General features: G+C 40.7%; 2 protein-coding genes across 7 annotated transcripts in view; both read right to left on the bottom strand.

The window, feature by feature from the left end:
• mical1 (microtubule associated monooxygenase, calponin and LIM domain containing 1) overlaps nt 1-9618 on the bottom strand; it is a 31456-nt gene extending 21838 nt beyond the window's left edge. The window contains exons 1-4 of one of the 2 annotated variants that reach the window (XM_047374734.1): nt 9464-9618; nt 8947-9023; nt 4490-4621; nt 4088-4397 (exon numbers count right to left, since the gene is read on the bottom strand). In XM_047374734.1, coding sequence (XP_047230690.1) covers nt 4088-4345 — 258 coding nt within the window. In that variant the 5' untranslated portion in view covers nt 4346-4397; nt 4490-4621; nt 8947-9023; nt 9464-9618. The remainder of the gene's footprint in view (nt 1-4087; nt 4398-4489; nt 4622-8946; nt 9024-9463) is intronic. The other variant, XM_047374726.1, reaches the window with a different exon arrangement.
• Nucleotides 9619-12042: 2424 nt separating this feature from the next.
• The window catches only part of src (v-src avian sarcoma (Schmidt-Ruppin A-2) viral oncogene homolog), a 38837-nt gene continuing 32638 nt past the window's right edge, over nt 12043-18241 (bottom strand). For all 5 annotated transcript variants that reach the window (XM_047368655.1, XM_047368650.1, XM_047368667.1 and 2 more), the window contains 5 exons: nt 18026-18205; nt 17806-17882; nt 17565-17718; nt 15247-15378; nt 12043-13854 (listed from right to left, as the gene is read on the bottom strand). In XM_047368655.1, coding sequence (XP_047224611.1) covers nt 13646-13854; nt 15247-15378; nt 17565-17718; nt 17806-17882; nt 18026-18205 — 752 coding nt within the window. In that variant the 3' untranslated portion in view covers nt 12043-13645. The remainder of the gene's footprint in view (nt 13855-15246; nt 15379-17564; nt 17719-17805; nt 17883-18025; nt 18206-18241) is intronic.

The following is an 18241-nucleotide window of genomic DNA, read 5'->3' as shown; positions in this document are numbered from 1 at the left end:
CCGAACGAGAGACGCGAGACCATCCCCCAGTGGGCCCACGTCCCTGTCGGGGGTGCTGGATAGTGCCCCTCCTGGGGACTCCATTATTCTGCTGGGGGACTTCAACGCCCACGTGGGAAACGACATTGACACCTGGAGAGACGTGATCGGGATGAATGGCCTCCCCGATCTGAATCCGAGTGGTGTTTGGTTATTGGATTTCTGTGCTAGTCATGGAGTGTCCATTATGAACACCATGTTCAAACATAAGGGTGTCCATCAGTGCACTTGGCACCAGGATACCCTAGGCAGGAGGTCAATGATCGACTTTGTTGTCGTATCATCAGACCTTCGGCCGCATGTTTTGGACACTCTGGTGAAGAGAGGGGCTGAGCTGTCCACTGATCACCACCTGGTGGTGAGTTGGATCCGCTGGGGGAGGAGAAAGCCGGACAGACTTGGCAGGCCAAAGCGCATAGTGAGGGTCTGCTGGGAACGTCTGGCGGACCCCTTGGCCAGGGATGTATTCAACTCTCACCTCCGGGAGAGCTTTGACCAGATTCCGAGGGATGTTGGAGACATAGAGTCTGAGTGGACCATGTTCTCCGCATCTATTGTCGATGCCGTAGCTACGGCCGTAAGGTCTGCCGTGCCTCTCATGGCGGCAATCCCCGAACCCGGTGGTGGACACCGGCAGTAAGGGACGCTGTCAAGCTGAAGAAGGAGTCCTATCGCCTGTGGTTGGCTTGTGGAACTCCTGAGGCGGCTGACGGGTACCGTGAGGCCAAGTGTGCCACGGCCCGGGCGGTGGCAGAGGCAAAAACTCTGACCTGGGAGGAGTTCGGTGAGGCCATGGAGAAGGTTGGCCCCGAAGCGATTCTGGGAAACCGTCCGGCGCCTCAGGAGGGGGAAGCAGTGCTTCACCAACACTGTTTCCAGTGTGGGTGGGGAGCTGCTGACCTCGACCGGGGACATTATCGGCCGGTGGAAGGAGTACTTCGAGGATCTCCTCAATCCTGCCATCATGCATTCCCTGGTGGAAACAGAGGCTGGGGACTCGGGGTTGGACTCTTTCATCACCCAGGCTGAAGTCACCGAGGTGGTTAAAAGGTTCCGCGGTGGCAGGGCTTCGGGGTTGGATGAGATCCGCCCTGAGTACCTCAAGTCTTTGGATGTTGTGGGGCTGTCATGGTTGACACGCCTCTTCAACATTGCGTGGTGGACGGGGACAGTGCCTCTGGACTGGCAGACTGGGGTTGTGGTCCCCCTACATAAGAAGGGTGACCGGAGGGTGTGTTCCAACTATAGGGGGATCACACTCCTCAGCCTCCCTGGTAAGGCCTACGCCAGGGTATTGGAGAGGAGATTCCAGCCGATAGTCGAACTCCGGCTTCAGGAGGAGGAGTTTGGTCCGCATTGCCGGCACTAAGTCGGACCTGTTCCCGGTGCATGTTGGACTCCGGCAGGGCTGCCCTTTGTCACCGGTCCTGTTCATAACTTTTATGGACAGGGTTTCTAGACGTAGCCAAGGGCCGGAGGGGGTCTGGTTTGGGGACCAGTGGATTTCATCTCTTCTTTTTGCAGATGACGTGGTCCTGCCGGCCCCCTCTAGCCAAGACCTACTGCATGCACTGTGGCGGTTAGCAGCCGAGTGTGAAGCGGCTGGGATGAAGATCAGCTCCTCCAAGTCAGAGGCCATGGTTCTCGACCGGAAAAGGGTGGCTTGTCCTCTTCTTCAGGTTGGAGGGGAGTTCCTGCCTCAAGTGGAGGAGTTCAAGTATCTCGGGGTCTTGTTCACAAGTGAGGGAAGAATGGAGCGGGAGATCGACAGACGGATCGGTGCGGCTGCCAGTCCATTTTGGTGAAGAGAGAGCTGAGCCGAAAAGCGAAGCTCTCGATTAACCGGTCGGTCTACATTCCTACCCTCACCTATGGCCATGAACTTTGGGTCATGACCGAAAGAACGAGATCCCGGATACAAGCGGCTGAAATGACCTTCCTCTGTAGGGTGGCCGGGCACTCCCTTAGAGGAGCTCGGCCATCCGGGAGGGGCTTGGAGTAGACCCGCTGCTCCTCCACATCGAGAGGAGCCAGTTGAGGTGGCTCGGGCATCTATACCGAATGCCTCCTGGACGCCTTCCTCGGGAGGTGTTCCAGGCACATCCCACCGGGAGGAGGCCCAGGGGACGACCCAGGACACGCTGGAGGGACTATCTCGGCTGGCCTGGGAACGCCTTGGGCTCCTCCCGGAGAAGCTGGAGGAGGTGTCTGGCGAGAGGGACGTCTGGGCGTCTCTGCTGAGTCTGCTGCCCCCGCGATCCGTTCCCGGATAAAGCGGAAGACGACGAGTACGAGTACGAGGATAGAGTAGGATTTTAGGGCGATTTAGAATCACCACTTATAGTCCAATGTATTCTAAATTGTATGTACATACCAAGTGTTATTGAATTTTGATTATCGCTGGATTCTGAAGCCGCCGAGCTTCGCAAGTTGTGTTTTATTGTGTGAACCCCGAGCGCAGGTGCCCTGTAAAGCTGAGCTGCTATAATAACCTTATGCCACCAAAAGTTTTATAACTCTTCGTGTGCGCTTCCCCCAGCGTTGGGGGAAGTTTTACAACCCTTGACGCCTGGTGGGGGAAGTTACACTCAAAGATTCGCTTAACCTTGAGTGTTAAAACAACCTTGGTCATAAAACAGTAGTGTATTGTTTAATTTTTTGTTTAAAAAAAAGAAAAACTGTTTATTATTTCCAGCAAGACATATTCCTGATGTTATCCTAAGTCTGACTGGGGAGCAGCACCTCGTTACGTCTCCTCCCAGGAAGCTCTGTCTCTTGGTGAGCTGCTGGGGTTCTTCGATCCAGACAGAACATAGAACCAGAAAAGCCAGCAACCACTTTATCTAAGTGGGTCTTTGTTTTTCCTCCACATGTCAGATGTGTTTCTGCGTCACTTATAAACCTTCTCCCAAAAGAAATGAGTGATGTATCTGAGCTAGTATCAAATTCATTGTGAGGAACCATCAAGACATCACAAGAAATGGGCCAGAACCAACAACCTTCCAGTCTGAGTGACCTTCTGGCTGGAAAAACACCCATCTTTAGACTGCTGGGATTTCAAGGTTAGGAGAGCTCTGAGACTGAAATGTGGCACACTTGAAGGGTTTCTGTCGGTCCCATGACTGAGCTAACATTCTGATTCTGGCCCACTCAGCAAGGTGCTCAACTCTATTTAGTGGTGGTTCTGGATTTGTGAGTTAATGGATAAAAGTTCATTCTTTTATTTTCCTCTCTTAGAATAATGTTGGGTATTATGCCTCGAGATAAGGCCAAAAGCCTCTGTCTTCACCCTCCTGAAGGATCAGTAAACTCTTAAATAATTTTAGATATTAAATTAATATTTTAGATCCTTGTAGTTACTTTTCTTCTTCTTTATTTCGATCTTGTTTGCATGTCTCTTTTGACTTCAGTAAATTATTAATAAGTATATTTTAGTGTGATTAAAAATAAATCTAACCCTTAAGTAATATTAATCATTAGGTTGTTTTTTTCTAATAATCTTTAAAGTGTAATTACTTGATTTTATGTAAATAAATCTTAATTTGGAAAACATACAGAAGTCTCCCTGCTTCTTTACATTGGCAATAGAAATTGTTTAATAGGATGGAAGAATTCGTCCATCAAACTGATTTTTTATACATCAATCCTGAATATTAAACTGATTTATCTATGAACATTTGGGGTACCAAAATAAAACCTTTAAACAAAATTAAGGTACTCTGTTTACTTAAATTTTTCCTTTGCTGAATCCTATGTGGGTTGATTGCTCTAACATTTTTAATATCAAAGGTTAATATCAAAAGTCAACATTGAACTTTTTCAAGAGCAGATTAAGACACACGGCAGATAATATCAAGCTAAACCAGATTGACAAGTGAGAAGGAAAGATCTCAAAGTTAAAGTAACATTTTCTGATACCAACAACTGATACTAATGTTGCTGCTCCTAAAACCCAGTCAGTAAAATCTAACACTGATGCTTAGTTTCTGCCATAACAAGCTATAGTCTTGTCATAATGGAAATTTTGATAACTCTAATACAACTGTACCTTGTTCTGGGCACAGGCTGTTCCCTGCTGGTAAACTTCTTGAGAGGCTCTTTTGTCCAACTTGGTCCACAAGGCTTTGGCCTTCCAGTAGTTCAGCCTTTCCTTTAGCTTGGTGTAGAAACCCCTGAAATCTTTAGAATCAAGCTGCAGTTGCCGACAGAGCTCTGAGAAGTGCTGCTTTACTTCCTGACAAGTCTTGGCTTGGACAAAGAGGTCAAATGTGGCATGTGAGGAATTCGCATGGTCCTTGCTCGCCATGGCTGAAGATGAGGAGATCCAGATCTGTTCAGTCGCTGAGGTTTAAGTTGAACTGTGGAAGGAAGTCATATCATGGCATTAATACCTGCTACAAGGGAAAAAAACTGCTACTGTAAAGGTGATCCAGTCATTAGGATTTTCTACCTGCTGTGTAATGGTAGGTTCCCTTCACACGGTCCCTTAATTATAGCTTGAAGCAACGTGGTCGTCTGAGTCATTAAAAACTTCCCCTCTGTGGGTTTTCTGGTTGGTCATGTGTCTTTATTCATGACCACTCTGCAAATGATCAACCAGCCTATGCATCATTAACACACACACTGCTTGAGGATGTGCCAGATTCAGTAGGGTGTGTTACATAAAACTTTTATATGCCTAAACAGTCATAACTTGTATCTAACTTCATATCCATGAACAGAATGGATGGTGCAAATGTATAATTTATATTACTTTTCATAGATGCACCAATTTGGCCTTTTCTGACTTTGGAGGTTTGATCTGCCGGTTCTGATTTTGTCCGATTTTCATTTATTTATTTTTTACAAAGAACTATAAAGCATTAAAAATATGCTTGCGGGTTCTTTGTTTGTTTGCGGTTTTGATGCCAACAGAAAATAAAGGAGTTACAAGATTATTCCCATTTATGAATCAAAGCTGTTATTCAGCTCAGAAAAGGGCCTCACAATACACACTGTTGGCAGATGTGTTTAAAAACAAAATGAAGATTTTAATTTTGATGCATTTTATAAATATGTAAAAAAAAAAACTGACATGCTGATTAAAGATTAGAGTTGATCAAAGTAATATTGACTGACTAATTTCTGCCTAAATGCCTGATGCTTTTCTATTTTCAAATCTCAACAGAACACACAAAGATCTGTAAAAACATACTTGCTGCCTACAGATGTCACTTATTTTTGCTTTTTATTCACATAAACATTTCAGATTAAACAAATTTTTTTTTCTGAACCAACCTGGCCCTATGTAAAAAAAGTAAATGCCCTCTTAAAGTAACTGGTGCCACTGCAACTGCCACCAAACGTTTAGAGTAACCGGCAGTAAGTTAAAAAAAAATGTTTGGCCCACTCTTCTTCGCAGAATTGTTTTAATTTAGCCACAAACTAAGGTTTTCCAATCACATTTAAGACTTTGATGACACCAATAGCTACATTTTGTTATTCTTTAATCATTCACAGGTAGACTTGTCGGTTTGCTTTGGATGATTGTCCTGTTGCGTAACCTCGAGTCTGCTAGAGCTTAAGGTCACAAAACAATGGCTGGAAATTCTTCCTTGAGGATTTTATACTAGAGAGCAGAATTTGTTTTCATTAACCACTGTAACTCGCCAGGTCCTGTAGCAGCACAGCAGCCCCAAACCATCACACTAACACCTCAATGTTTGACTGTGGGTATGATGATCTTTTACTCAAACGGTGCATTAGTTTTTTGACACAGGTAACAGGAAACACTAGTCCCAAAAGCTTTCTCCTTGTTCTGTGAGTCAACCGAATATTTTCCCAAAACTCTTAGGCATCATCAAGATGTTTGTTGGCAAATGTTAAATGAAAAAAAAGAGACAGAACAAATCTAATGAGGTAAAAACCTTTTCAAAGCCCTGCATGCTTTAGTTAGTTCTGTGCTCTCCTTATTTATTTACTTTGTTTTTATAAAAACACATTCTTATAAAATTTGCAGCCAGCTTTAATATTTAAATAAATGGCAAGATAAATATGGGTCATTGTCCAGCTGAGTGGGTAGTGGCTGAGAAAATAGGCCTCTGTGTCACATCATATTTAGTTTATTTATATAACACCTTTCACAGATAGAAATCACAAAGTAATTCACAAAGACAGAACAGAAACAGAATTAATAAGACAAAGAAAGAAACTAAGGATGCATGATCTATCTGCATTAACATTGGTATCGGCATCGGTCTAATAAGTAAAACTGGGCCAATATTAACAACCAATGTTTATTTCCAACTTGTTGTATGTGTTTCAGGAAGGAGGAGAAGAGGAGGTTGGCCATGTGGATTTTGATATAAGGACCTGAAGGCCTGAGTTGGAATATGTGGCTTTAACAATTCAATAATACAGGAAAGAGAACTACTAATAAAGTTAAATTAGACATTTAAAATCAATTCTAAACTGAACAGGTAGTGGATAGAAATTAAAACAGGAGTGATCTGAGTTTTTCTGCTTGTTCCATTTAAGACTCTTGCTGCAGTTTTGGACCAACAGAAGGTGAGCAGGGTTTTGTTGATTCGTGCGATAGGAGCACTACAGTTGTCTACAAGAAATAAAAGCATCTCCTGTTCATGTTTTTTTTTTTTAAGATACTTTTTTGGCACTAGTGGCCTTTATTTATTTATTGACAGTAGGGAGACAGGAAAGAGGGGTAGAGAGAGGGGGAGACAGTTGGCAAACGTCGCTGGGTCCTGGACTCGAACCTGGGACAGCCGCTTCGAGGACTGTAGCCTCTGCATGTGGTCGCGCGCTTAACCCCTACACCATCAGCGCTGCGCCATCCTGTTCATGTTTTGACACCAACCTTATCAGTTTGGAAATATTTCTCGAAACAGTTTTGGACCAGTTGTTCAGAGTGATCTTTAGGAGACATTGACTAGTTAAAGAAAACAACCTAAATTTCTCAACTTTGACTTGCGGCCAACTTTAAATGACCAATCTCCTTCCTAATCAGAGGAATTGTGCTTTATGAAGTAATGATCACACACTCTGTCTTTTCAGAGTTCAATTGAAGCGAATTAGTTTTCACCGGATGGTAATTTCTGTCCGGCCCTCAAGTAACTCAGACATACTTGAAAAAGCAGTCTTACTAAAACGAATATACAAATTATATATAACTATCAATTTAAAATAAATGCGTCAGTTTCTTCTATTTTAGAGGTATAATTAGGGGCTGCCAATTATTCTACCACAGATGATTTGGGTAAAACCAGTACTCCTTTATGCATTTTTCTTTTCCCCACTGAACATGTTTTAAAATAAAAACTGTTTCGTTTAATCTATTTCTGGGTGGAATTTTACTACTGCAATAAAATAATATCAGGCTTTTTACACATCTTTACTGGGGTGTCAGCCATGTAAAACTAGTTTAGCTTGACCAATGAATCTAAAATGACTGTCTGTGGACTGTAGGAAGAAGCTTCAGTTTGTACTTACAGAAAACAGAAAGAGAAACGTCACACATGAACCTTATGTAAGGTGACTGCTAACCACCAAGCTCCTGTGCAGCCGTTTTCACCTCTACGTTGAGTAAAATCTCAGATAAATCCTTATGGTCTGAAGGGAAGTTTATTACACTACAGTGAATGCTGAAAATACTTCATAATGGTAAGAGCTAGAAAGATGAGAAAAACTAACAGCTATATTGGTTGCCAGGGTTTACCAAAGGTAGGCTGGTTTAAGGACCTAGAACCAACAATGCGATATAGTACTTTTACAATTCAGCAGTAAAATTCCCAACAAGAAAATACCTGTTTAGAACACCTTGCCCATATTTGCAATGTTTTACATATTTCACATGGTAACACAAAACACAGCACATGAGCAACACTTAAAATTCTAAATTCAGCAAGAAGACATTTCCTGTAACAAACCTAAAACTACCACTTCCTCATGATAATATTAAGCCACTGTTCTGTTGCAGTCTTGCATCTATCTGAGAAACAGCCCCATAAGAGAACAGACCCAAACACCAGAGACAAGCAGGAAAGTTCAGGGAAACGAACACTGAAATCAAAATTCTTTAGCATTTTTATTAATCATAGATGAATCATAGATATGTCCTTGAAGTGAAGAACATGAAGCAGCATGTTTGAGTTAAAGAACGCTTTAAAAAAAGGCCTTTCTTCCTCTTTGTTACATTTAGAGTTGAGCTAGAGTTAAAAAGCGATGAATGTAAAAATAACAGCGATAGTCTATTTTTTTTTCTTTTGTAAGTATCTCTGGATGACTTCTTAACAATTAAAACAGACTGCAGCAGCACCATGACTCAAAAGCATAATTCAAACTGAAACTGAAACAGCTTTAAAGCAATTGAGACAAGGCAGGGTGTGTGTACAAAAAACAACATAGTCCTTCTTGTTTGAGTACAATATGTACAGTACCAAGAAAAGCAAAAAAATGAGCCTTATGACCTAAATTCTGCTGCCATATTTGACCAGAAAATATTTATCTGTCATATAAATGTTGCTGCTGACATCTCAAAAAAGCTACAAAGTGAGAAGCTTTCTTAATTAAGGATGATGGGGTCTGTGAAGACAAGACAAGCTATCAAAACTAAAAATAGCACTTGTATTGCCAAGAAGGCTGGTGTATTTATACATGAGCTGATGATTGTTGTTTCAACAGGATTTCAAAGATATGCAGCTGCATAACAGATTGCCACAAACATTTCTCGTTTTGAAACACTGCTGCAGTAAATATAGTGCTGCTGAGTGACTGTGCTGAATGGTTTGAATGGACATGTTCTGTTGCAAGTAATCATCATCTTCCTCATGTTGAAGGAAGAGGCTTGTTTCACCAGGGTGAGCTGGTAAACATGATCAGACAGAAACTACAAGAATTTTAACGTGTACTGACCTTATGTTCCTCACAGCAACTGGATTTAGTTGTGGAGAGCCTGGCACACCTTATTGCATGTGTGTTGCTCAAAGGTCCTGCCAGAAATACAAAGAGGAAGAAATAGTAACATTAAAAGTGAGAAGGAGATACAGGAAAAAGAACAAAGAGATTTCATTTTCTGAATTCATCAAACTCCAATAAACAGACACTATGTGTTTGTCCTCAGGCATTTAAATTCAAGCGTTCATAATGAATTTAAAGTGTGGCAGTCAAGTGAAAGCTGCCAGATTTTCAAAGGATATTCAAATAACAACTACCTGTCTGTATACAGCTGGAATTAATAGAACAAGTTCATAAAATCACGAATTACTAAGTGAACGCAAACGTCACACATGACCGTAGTACTTCAACAAAACTACTCGAGAGAAGTGTTAAAACAGCAAATGAACACCGAGAATAAATAAAAGAATAAATAAAACCAAAGAATTGGGCAAACAACATTTTAAAGGCGCATTCTAAAGTTGAATTGAATTACCTGGTCTGAAGCGGGCTTCTGTGAAGCTATTTCTAGGTTTCCATGTTTGCTTCTTCTCTCTCCCACCTCCTCAAACGCACAGGTAAACAGAGCAGATCGCACCTCACCTCGCGCCCCTGCAGCACTCGAAAAAAAGCAGCGACTTCCGGGAGTTTCTGGCACCCCGCGCGAGCAAACGTCACGAGCGAGCAGCAGCGAGATGTTGAAAGGATTGAATGCTGGGTAGGACGTAAAATAAACCAATATCTTTCCATTCAGGGCCACGGCCTTTAAACCGCATCAGGTTCTATGTAGGTGAAGGTCGTCCTAAGTCTAATTTCATGTGGAAAAACTATGAGTTTAGAAAAAAATAAAGTAGTGAATTTTACGAGGGACTAAAACACGACAAGTATCTTCTGTGAAACTGCTTCTAAAGGAAGAAAAAGAAAAACTGAAAACATGCTTTTTGAAGATTTTTGAGGTGAGATAGTGTGTCACATGAAACAAATTAAACTCTGTTTCAAACATTTTTATATCCATATGAACCAAATAAAATCTTATCCTACAAAATTGAAAATTACATGCTTATGTCCATTGATATGGGTGATGTGGCTCCCCACCCAGGGCGCCTTTCTTTATTGGAGCGGGAGGAGTTGTAAAAAAAAGAAAAGAAACTGCATTGCTATTAGTGTGTGTAGTAATGATTAAAAAGTCTGATTCACAGCTTTTACTCAGACCTAAATTAGGGGCTTTTTCACCGTTTCAAGGATCATTCCTAGTTAAATTTCTAAAATACGTACTGACCAAACCTGAACTGGATTCTTCTACACTAAATAGAGATTCATGATACCCTTAGTCCATTTTGTTAGATTCATATTGCTTAAATATTTTTAACCCCATCTTTTCTTTCTGATGCATTATTTGAACATTCTGATGATTTCAGATTCTAGATTGTTTTATCATATCTTCATTGAATACATTTAGTCAGCGGCAGTCCTGAAGGTTGGTCTGATCAAGGTCACTCAAGTTTATTTTAGTTTCATTTCTTAGGGTTTAGATGGTGGTGAATGTCAGTTTCTCTGTTCATGCTTACCATTGTTAATTCCTTTGTTCAGACCAAGCATGCAGGACTGGTGTTTGGGCGAGGTCGACTGCACGTCCTTGCTTAGAGCTTGTTTTCAAGACATGAAGTGATGAGCTTTTGAATTGTACTGAGAATGTTTTTTCACTTGTTTGTTCTGAGAATACTATTCAGTTGAACCTGTTCGGAGTATGGTTCTGGCTAAAGCATACATGTGCTTTCAGTTCTACACGCATTCAGGGGTTTTGCAAAGTAAGAACTGAAACCTTCAGGAGACAAATCTTTGCTTTTTCAAACACGCCTTTTGTTGATTAAAGACCGAAAAAAAAAAAACGTAAATGAATGTATATCCCAACAAAGACACACCTAGTCTTCTACCACCTCCCCCTTAGCAACAAGGATACTCTATTCTAAAGCCAACAGGTTGGGAAATCTCCTTTTCTGTCCTACTATCACAAGCATAAGTGTACAGTATTCGCTAAGCTCAACTGGAACTGTTTTGGTCACATGAGACTGAGATCAACCTTTTCTTCAACAGACACTCCAGTTGACAAATGGTAAATGGACCGAACCTTTAAGGGGCACTAGCCCCTTTCCAGTCATACCGGCCACTCAAAGCTCTTCACACTAGAGCCACATTCACCCAATCACACTCACAAACTCACACACATTTATACACAAATACGCAGATCGGTAGGCAACAGGTTAAGTGCCTTGCCAAGGGGCACATTGAGATGTGGCCGGAGGAAGCTGGAATCGAAACCCCCAACTTTTGGATTGCATGACGACTACCCTTATCACCACAATAGATGAATATGTGGAAAACAGGTCACCATTAGGTACGGTGGAGGATGTGTGATGCTGTGGGGCTTTTTTTCTTCTAAAGTCACCAGGAACCTTGTAATACTGCATGATCTCATGAATGTTAAATTGAAATCTCGTGGCCTTTACCATGAAACTGAAAATGGGCTGTCATTGGGTAAGAAAATAAGAAAACTACTTAGACCTAACAAAACTCAAAACTGGGTAATTGTAGTTTCCTCCTACCACTTTCCCCAATGCATCATGCACATTAGATGAAACCAAACTGTATGAATAAAAGAGTTAAAGGTTCTATTTGGAACAGGTATGAAAGCTCTGTGAGGAGAAAACACCTCTCCTGTGATTGTTATAGAAGATAAAATAGAAAATAATTGACAAAAGTGCTTCTGTAACATATTCAAATTCACTATATTTGTTGATGGACCCACAGTTGCTGGCAACAGCAACTTTAACTATTCTCCAAACATCTTCCACAAGGTCCGTCCTTCAAGGCTGGACCAGCCAGACCTCCGTGATTAATTTGAAGTATTTCTTCATTTTCTCCTTTTTGTATTAAATGCTGAAAACACAATAAAAAAAAAACCAATCTGTGTCATATTTGTTCTCCAGCTATTATCTTCATCATCATGTCTGACCTCAGTTAAAAGCTCTTGCTCAGACAAACTAAATATGTACAAAATGAATAGAAGAAACGACATTTCTGCCAATGTATGAATTTTATTCAAACTGACTTTTAAAATTTGAACAGTATTGGGAAGAATTTAACAGGGTTATTTGTGTGAAAATACCAGCAGAATATGGTAGAAAAGAGTACAGTATATGTAGGAAGCTTGCAGTTAAAAAAATCTGCATAGGTAGGAAGAAGACCTGAAAACCCCCACAGAAAACAAAGAAAGGGTAAATACAAACTTTATCATTTTTTAACGAGCATTTTTTGCTTTGCAAAAAACATTAAGTGGGAGCAAAAATTGGGAGCAATATAAAACTACTAAGGCTCAGTGAGCATGCCAAACTGGTAACACAGAGGATAGTCAGCTGCACTCACTAAAAACAGAACAAGGTTTGACATCCTCAGTTTTTCTTTAAATCTGTGGTATCGATGTTAAATGGGTCACAATCGCTACTCTCCACTTCAATCAGTAATTTAGAAAATATTCAGGTCAGTTTCACAGAAATATGACCCCAATAACTGTAATGAAAAATGTTTCTTTATATCCAGTTCATGTTATTTATCCCATAAAAGTACCATAAACAAAAATAAGTTTGCCCATATGTGCTAAAACAAAATAAAATAAAATAAATGGGTTAATTTAAAATGAATAAATAAGGAAAGTTGATATATACAAATTATTAGCATCAAAAATATTTACAATTAAGTTTTAAAATGCCATTTTTTATTGCCTGTACATGCTTGCGGGGCGAATTGACATGAATGCACCGTGGTCTGCCTCCTGCAGGCCAGAGAGAGGCATTACCACAGTGAACACGCTCCTGTTGCTCGTTTATCCTCTTCAGGACAAAAAGATCTCCAGTGTAAGATTGTGCTCAAGCACTAAGAAAAAACATCGCGTCATTTTAGGAAAAAAGGAGACTTAAAAGAAGTTTGGTCCGATTTCCCTCTGAAAACAAATCAGCACATTAAAACCTGTACACAGAAGGAGAAGTGGATCACCCTTTCAGAACAACAATGTAGTTTCTTTTTGTTATAAGAAAAGTACCAAAAATAGAGCGTACAAGAGTACAAAATACATTTCCGTTGGCACAAAGATCCTTGCAGCAGATTTGTTTTATGTCCCCGTCCTGAGTTGACCTTTTTTGACCAGTTAATATTTGACTGAATTAAAAAGGAGTTGTACCTAATGGTGGTCATGACAGCGAGCATGGCACATTCCAGTTGATTTTGGAGTAACAAGTTCCAAATAAACAAGATCCACAATGGTATAAGAAATAAGTGTTGGCTCAAGAAAAGGAAGACCGAGTCTGAGCATGTGTTTCAAATTGAATCCAAAAGAACATATGGTAGAAATATACCTCTGACTAAAGAATTTATCAGCAGGACAACGCTGACCAAATTTGACTCACTGATCATGTTCCATAAAAATCAATAAAAGCGATTTGCCTCACACTTTTTTAGATCCGTGGAAAATGTCTGAAAAAAAGACTTGAGAAAAAAACAAAGGAAAAGTCACTGATTGTTCCCAGATTTATGCTGATCTCTGCCATACTATTCCCACATATCCCTGTTCATGCAGTTGAATGTCGATACTTCTGGTCCGTTTTCGCATATCCAAACAGTCTAGTTACAGGTTATCCCCTGGCTGGTACTGAGGCTCTGTGGAGGTGAAGTAATCCTCCAGGAAGCCCTGCAGGTACTCAAAGGTGGGCCTCTCCTCTGGCTCCTTCCTCCAGCAGTTCAACATCAACTCGTGAAGAGATCCAGGGCATTCTGCTGGACATGGCATCCTGTAACCACGCTCCACCTGATCCAACACTTCCCTGTTCACCATACCTGGGAGGCAACACCACACTTATACAGTTAGATTGTTTCGCACAGTGGAAAAAGGAAGTATACCTGCTTTCTCTACATCAGGAAGTCCAAAATATTTCTGTGAAACTGGTCTTTAACAGACAGAAAAGAGTTTTAAATCTAACCTTGTGTGTTCAAAAATGCACAAAAGATTCCATACGGGCATAATGTATAAAATAAAGCTGAAGCCAAAATGGAAAAGCTATGTGTGCAAATAAAATAAGTATGTTCTTTCTACTTCCATAGGATGTTACGATGGAGTATTAGGGCCAGGCTTAGAGATTTCTTTTTTTGGGGAATTATGAGAATAAAGTCTGAATTTGTAATGACAACTCTTACACAAAGCACAGTCTTCCATGCGTTAAAATGAGGAATGTTGAGCATCTTGTGAAGTTATACTTTGGTATTGGTTTCACAAATAAGGAGATTCTTAACTTCTTAGCACATGAGCATCAAATTATTACCAGTATCTGGACTTGATGTAATATTATGACTTTATTCTTGTAATTTTACGACTTTACTGTAATTTTAAAAACTCCATAGTTCACAACCAAGGATTTACAAAAAAAGACTGCACATGTACAGCTTGTTTAGAAATATTGCCAGAAGAGAACCTCTTCTCTCTAAAACAAATATGGCCACAACCTATGTTTCCAAAGATGCATTAGATCCACAACTGCATTGTCATGTTGGCCATGTTGGCATATGAGCACAAATAACTCACACAAACTGTCAAGCAAGGTGTTGGAGGTGCGATGATTTCCGCTCGCTTTGCAGCTCTGCAATTTTGTCGACAATGAACACCTCTGTGTACTAAATGTTAGAGCCAAATGTGAGGATTTCTAACCGACCTGGCCCAAACTGGATTATAAACAGGATAATAAAGGTGTTGCAATGGCCCAATCTAAGTCCAGACCTCATCCTGATTAAAATGAGGTAGCTGGACTTCATCTGAGCTGCACGGAAACAAATGTCTGCAAAAGTTTATGACCTGAAGCAATGTTGTATGTAGAAAAGTGGGCCAAAATTCCTGAACAGTCACATGAGAGACTGATTGGCCCAGATGGGAAATTATTGACGGTTACTGCTGCTAATGGAGAGTCTTCAAGCTATAGAATCACAGGGTGTACTTACTTATGCAGCTTTTCCATTTTGGCCTATTTAGCAAATAAATGGTAGCCTGGAATCTGTTGTGTGTTTTTGTAAACCTATTGCATTTTAGAACCTGATAAAGAACAAAGCATTTCCACTAATACATGAAAAACGGTGCACTTTCTTCCTACCATTACTGTATGTCATACACTATCAGAACATGCACAGGGAAGAAATGAGGTTTAAATGGCATGAAACCAGGTCTGAGAAAAAGAGCCTTGCCTGGATAGGGCACACGACCTTTGGTGGCCAGTTCAGTCAGCAGGACACCAAATGACCAGACGTCAGATTTGATGGTGAATCGGCCGTAGAGCGCCGCCTCAGGAGCCGTCCACTTGATGGGAAACTTGGCTCCTGTAGGAGAACAGATTGATTAGCATGTCAGAAAATGAAAGACTAATATGAAGCTGCTTTAGAAAATCTTATCTATAACTATCTGGAATCAATATTTTGGATATAAATGGTCTGACTACTGAAATAAGGACTCAAATGTCAGTAACAAACATCTAAATGTCTTTATGACAAGTCAGAATAGTTCTTCATATTTTTTAAGGAATACTTTCCTAACAAATCCCTGGAGTAGTAAATAACACCAGACAGAAGCATTGTAAATTGCTAGTTTTGAGTAAAGACATTACCGACTTAAAGTCAGTTGATGAAGTGCCTGTTCATGTTTTAAGGGGAAACCACTTGTATCACCTGCCGCCGCCCACAGCTTTCACCATAACAGAATGTAGCTATCAGAGATGTAAGTCAACACAACTGCTGTTTCATTGTGACTGAGTAGACTGACTATATCTACAGCTTCATCTTCACCAGTCATCTTTCCAGTTAAACTGATCTAACAAGTATTTCTGACTAATTTAAACTGAGTTCCTGTCCAATTCCAGTTTGCCTATGCTATTCTTAGAAGTTATACTTTTTATATTCAGATTTCAACATGATTTTAACTTTCTAAAACAAATATCAGGCAAAGATAATCAGATTTAAAACGAAAACAGTTTAAAAAATACAATGATGACATTTATTAAGAAAATAGCTATCTAAACTAACCTCCCCTATTTGAAAGCGTAAACACCCCCTTGCAAATTACGCGTTCATTATGATTGATCACATTTTCTTAACAATTTTCCCATCTAAACCCCAGTCTGATTAACTCCTAAATCTGTAGATTCAATAAATCACTTAAACAGAACCTGTTTACAACATGATGTTGGTCATAAGATTTTAAAAAGCCACACATTGTGCATGGAATACAGTTACATATGTAAAACGTCATTGACATCAATCATTCTGGAGAGGGCTTTAAACCCATTTCTGAGCCTTTCAGGTCCAAATCAACTACAGTGAGAGAAGCCATCCACAAATGGAGAAAATATGGATCAGTGGCGAACCTTTATAGGAGTGGCCTGCCACCCATAATCCAGAAAGCATCAATGACTCATCCAGGCAAGGGGTGTACTGAGTTTTTCTGGCCGATCACCGATCTTTAAAAAGCCTGACCTGCCAATACCGATTTTTTTTAAATAACTGACAAGTGTTATAAGGTCATAATACAGGTTCAAAGTTCCAATCCTATTTTATAAAAAAAAAACATTGAACAAACTTGTTATAACTGCACGAGGTAGTCCTCTCAAAATATAAATGAAACGATCAGAGCACTGCAGTTTCTGTAGTCTTTCATTTTTCACATTTAAAAAAAAAAGAAACTAAACTTGCACAATAGGTTAGACAAGTAGAAAAGATTGGTGGATAAGATTGGTTTCACTTGTAAGTATTGGCCAATATGTTGTGAATTGGCGCCATATAAATAAAAGTGAACTGAGTTGAACTGAATCACCGATCTCCCAAAATGAAGGAAATCAAGGCCGATCTGGGCCGTGCGATCAGTTTGTGCCCCCCTAATCCAGGTGGTCAAAAAGAACCAAGAACAACATCTAAAGCACTGCAGGACTCACTTCGGTAAAGTTCAAAAACATTTTGATCATTTCCAAGAGTTTTGGGAAAATATTTTGTGGACTGATGAGACAGTTGAACTTTTTGGAGCTTGTGCATCCTTTTACAGCTGTCGTAAAACTAAGGAGAAAAAGGACATTATACTGACAGCCAAACACGATGGTGGGAGGGTGATGGTCTGGTGTGTTTTGCTGATTTAGGACCTGGACAACTTGTCGTAATTGATGGAACCAAAAATTCAGCTCTCTTTTAGGAAATCGTCTTCAATCAATGATCCAAAGAACAGCAGCAAGTTTGGCTCTGACAAGCTCAATGAAAACAACATTAAAGTTTTGGAGTTGCGTAGCAAAAGTTCGGAATTAAATGTGACTGAGATGCTGTAGTATGACCTTAAACAAGCTGTTCATGCTTAAAAACCCTGCAATGTAACTGAATGAGAAGAATTCTGCAAAGAGAAGTGGGCCAAAATTCTTTCACAGCAATGCGAAAGACTCATTCCCAGTTATCGCAAAAGCTTGATGGCAGTTGTTTCTGCCAAGGGTAGCACAACCAGTTATTAGGTTTAGGGGACTGTTACTACTCACCTTGCCTGGCCGTATATTCGTTATCCTCAATGAGTCGAGCCAGACCAAAGTCAGCCACTTTGCAAACCAGATTATCTCCAACAAGGATGTTAGCTGCACGGAGATCTCTATGCACATAGTTCATCCTCTCCACATAGGCCATCCCTGAAGCAATCTAACGAAAGGTGGAAACATTTATTTTACAACAAAAGAAAAACAGGCATAAAATCTCTAGCCAGTTACAGAAAATACTTGTGCTGACCTGTGAGGCAAAGTCTACCAACTGAGGGAGGCGGAGCAATGCACCAAACTCTCCTTTCAGACACTCCAGCAGGCTGCCTATTAGCAGAGACACATGCTGCAGGTCAGTGTGAGGCTGATTGAGTTTGTTAAATGCTGCAAATCTTTAAACGACTTCTAATTTCAGGGAGGAATTCAGTTGTAAGGCCTAATATGTCAGCATGTGAGGACTTCATTCTGACCTTGGCCCATGAATTCTGTTACTATGTAGATGGGCTCCTCGGAAACCACGGCGTACAACTGAACCAGCTTCTCGTGTCTCAGTTTCTTCATGACCTGAGCTTCCTGCAAGAAGGCCTCGGGGGACATGGTGCCAGGCTTCAGTGTCTTGATCGCCACCCGCGTCGTACCGTTCCACGTTCCTGGTAAACCATACCAGATCCAGTATCAGTGGCACA

Source organism: Girardinichthys multiradiatus, chromosome 1 (assembly GCF_021462225.1).
Source record: "Girardinichthys multiradiatus isolate DD_20200921_A chromosome 1, DD_fGirMul_XY1, whole genome shotgun sequence".
Taxonomy (NCBI): domain Eukaryota; kingdom Metazoa; phylum Chordata; class Actinopteri; order Cyprinodontiformes; family Goodeidae; genus Girardinichthys; species Girardinichthys multiradiatus.
Note: the sequence above shows the minus strand (reverse complement) of the source record. Positions and strands in the feature narration are given on the sequence as shown.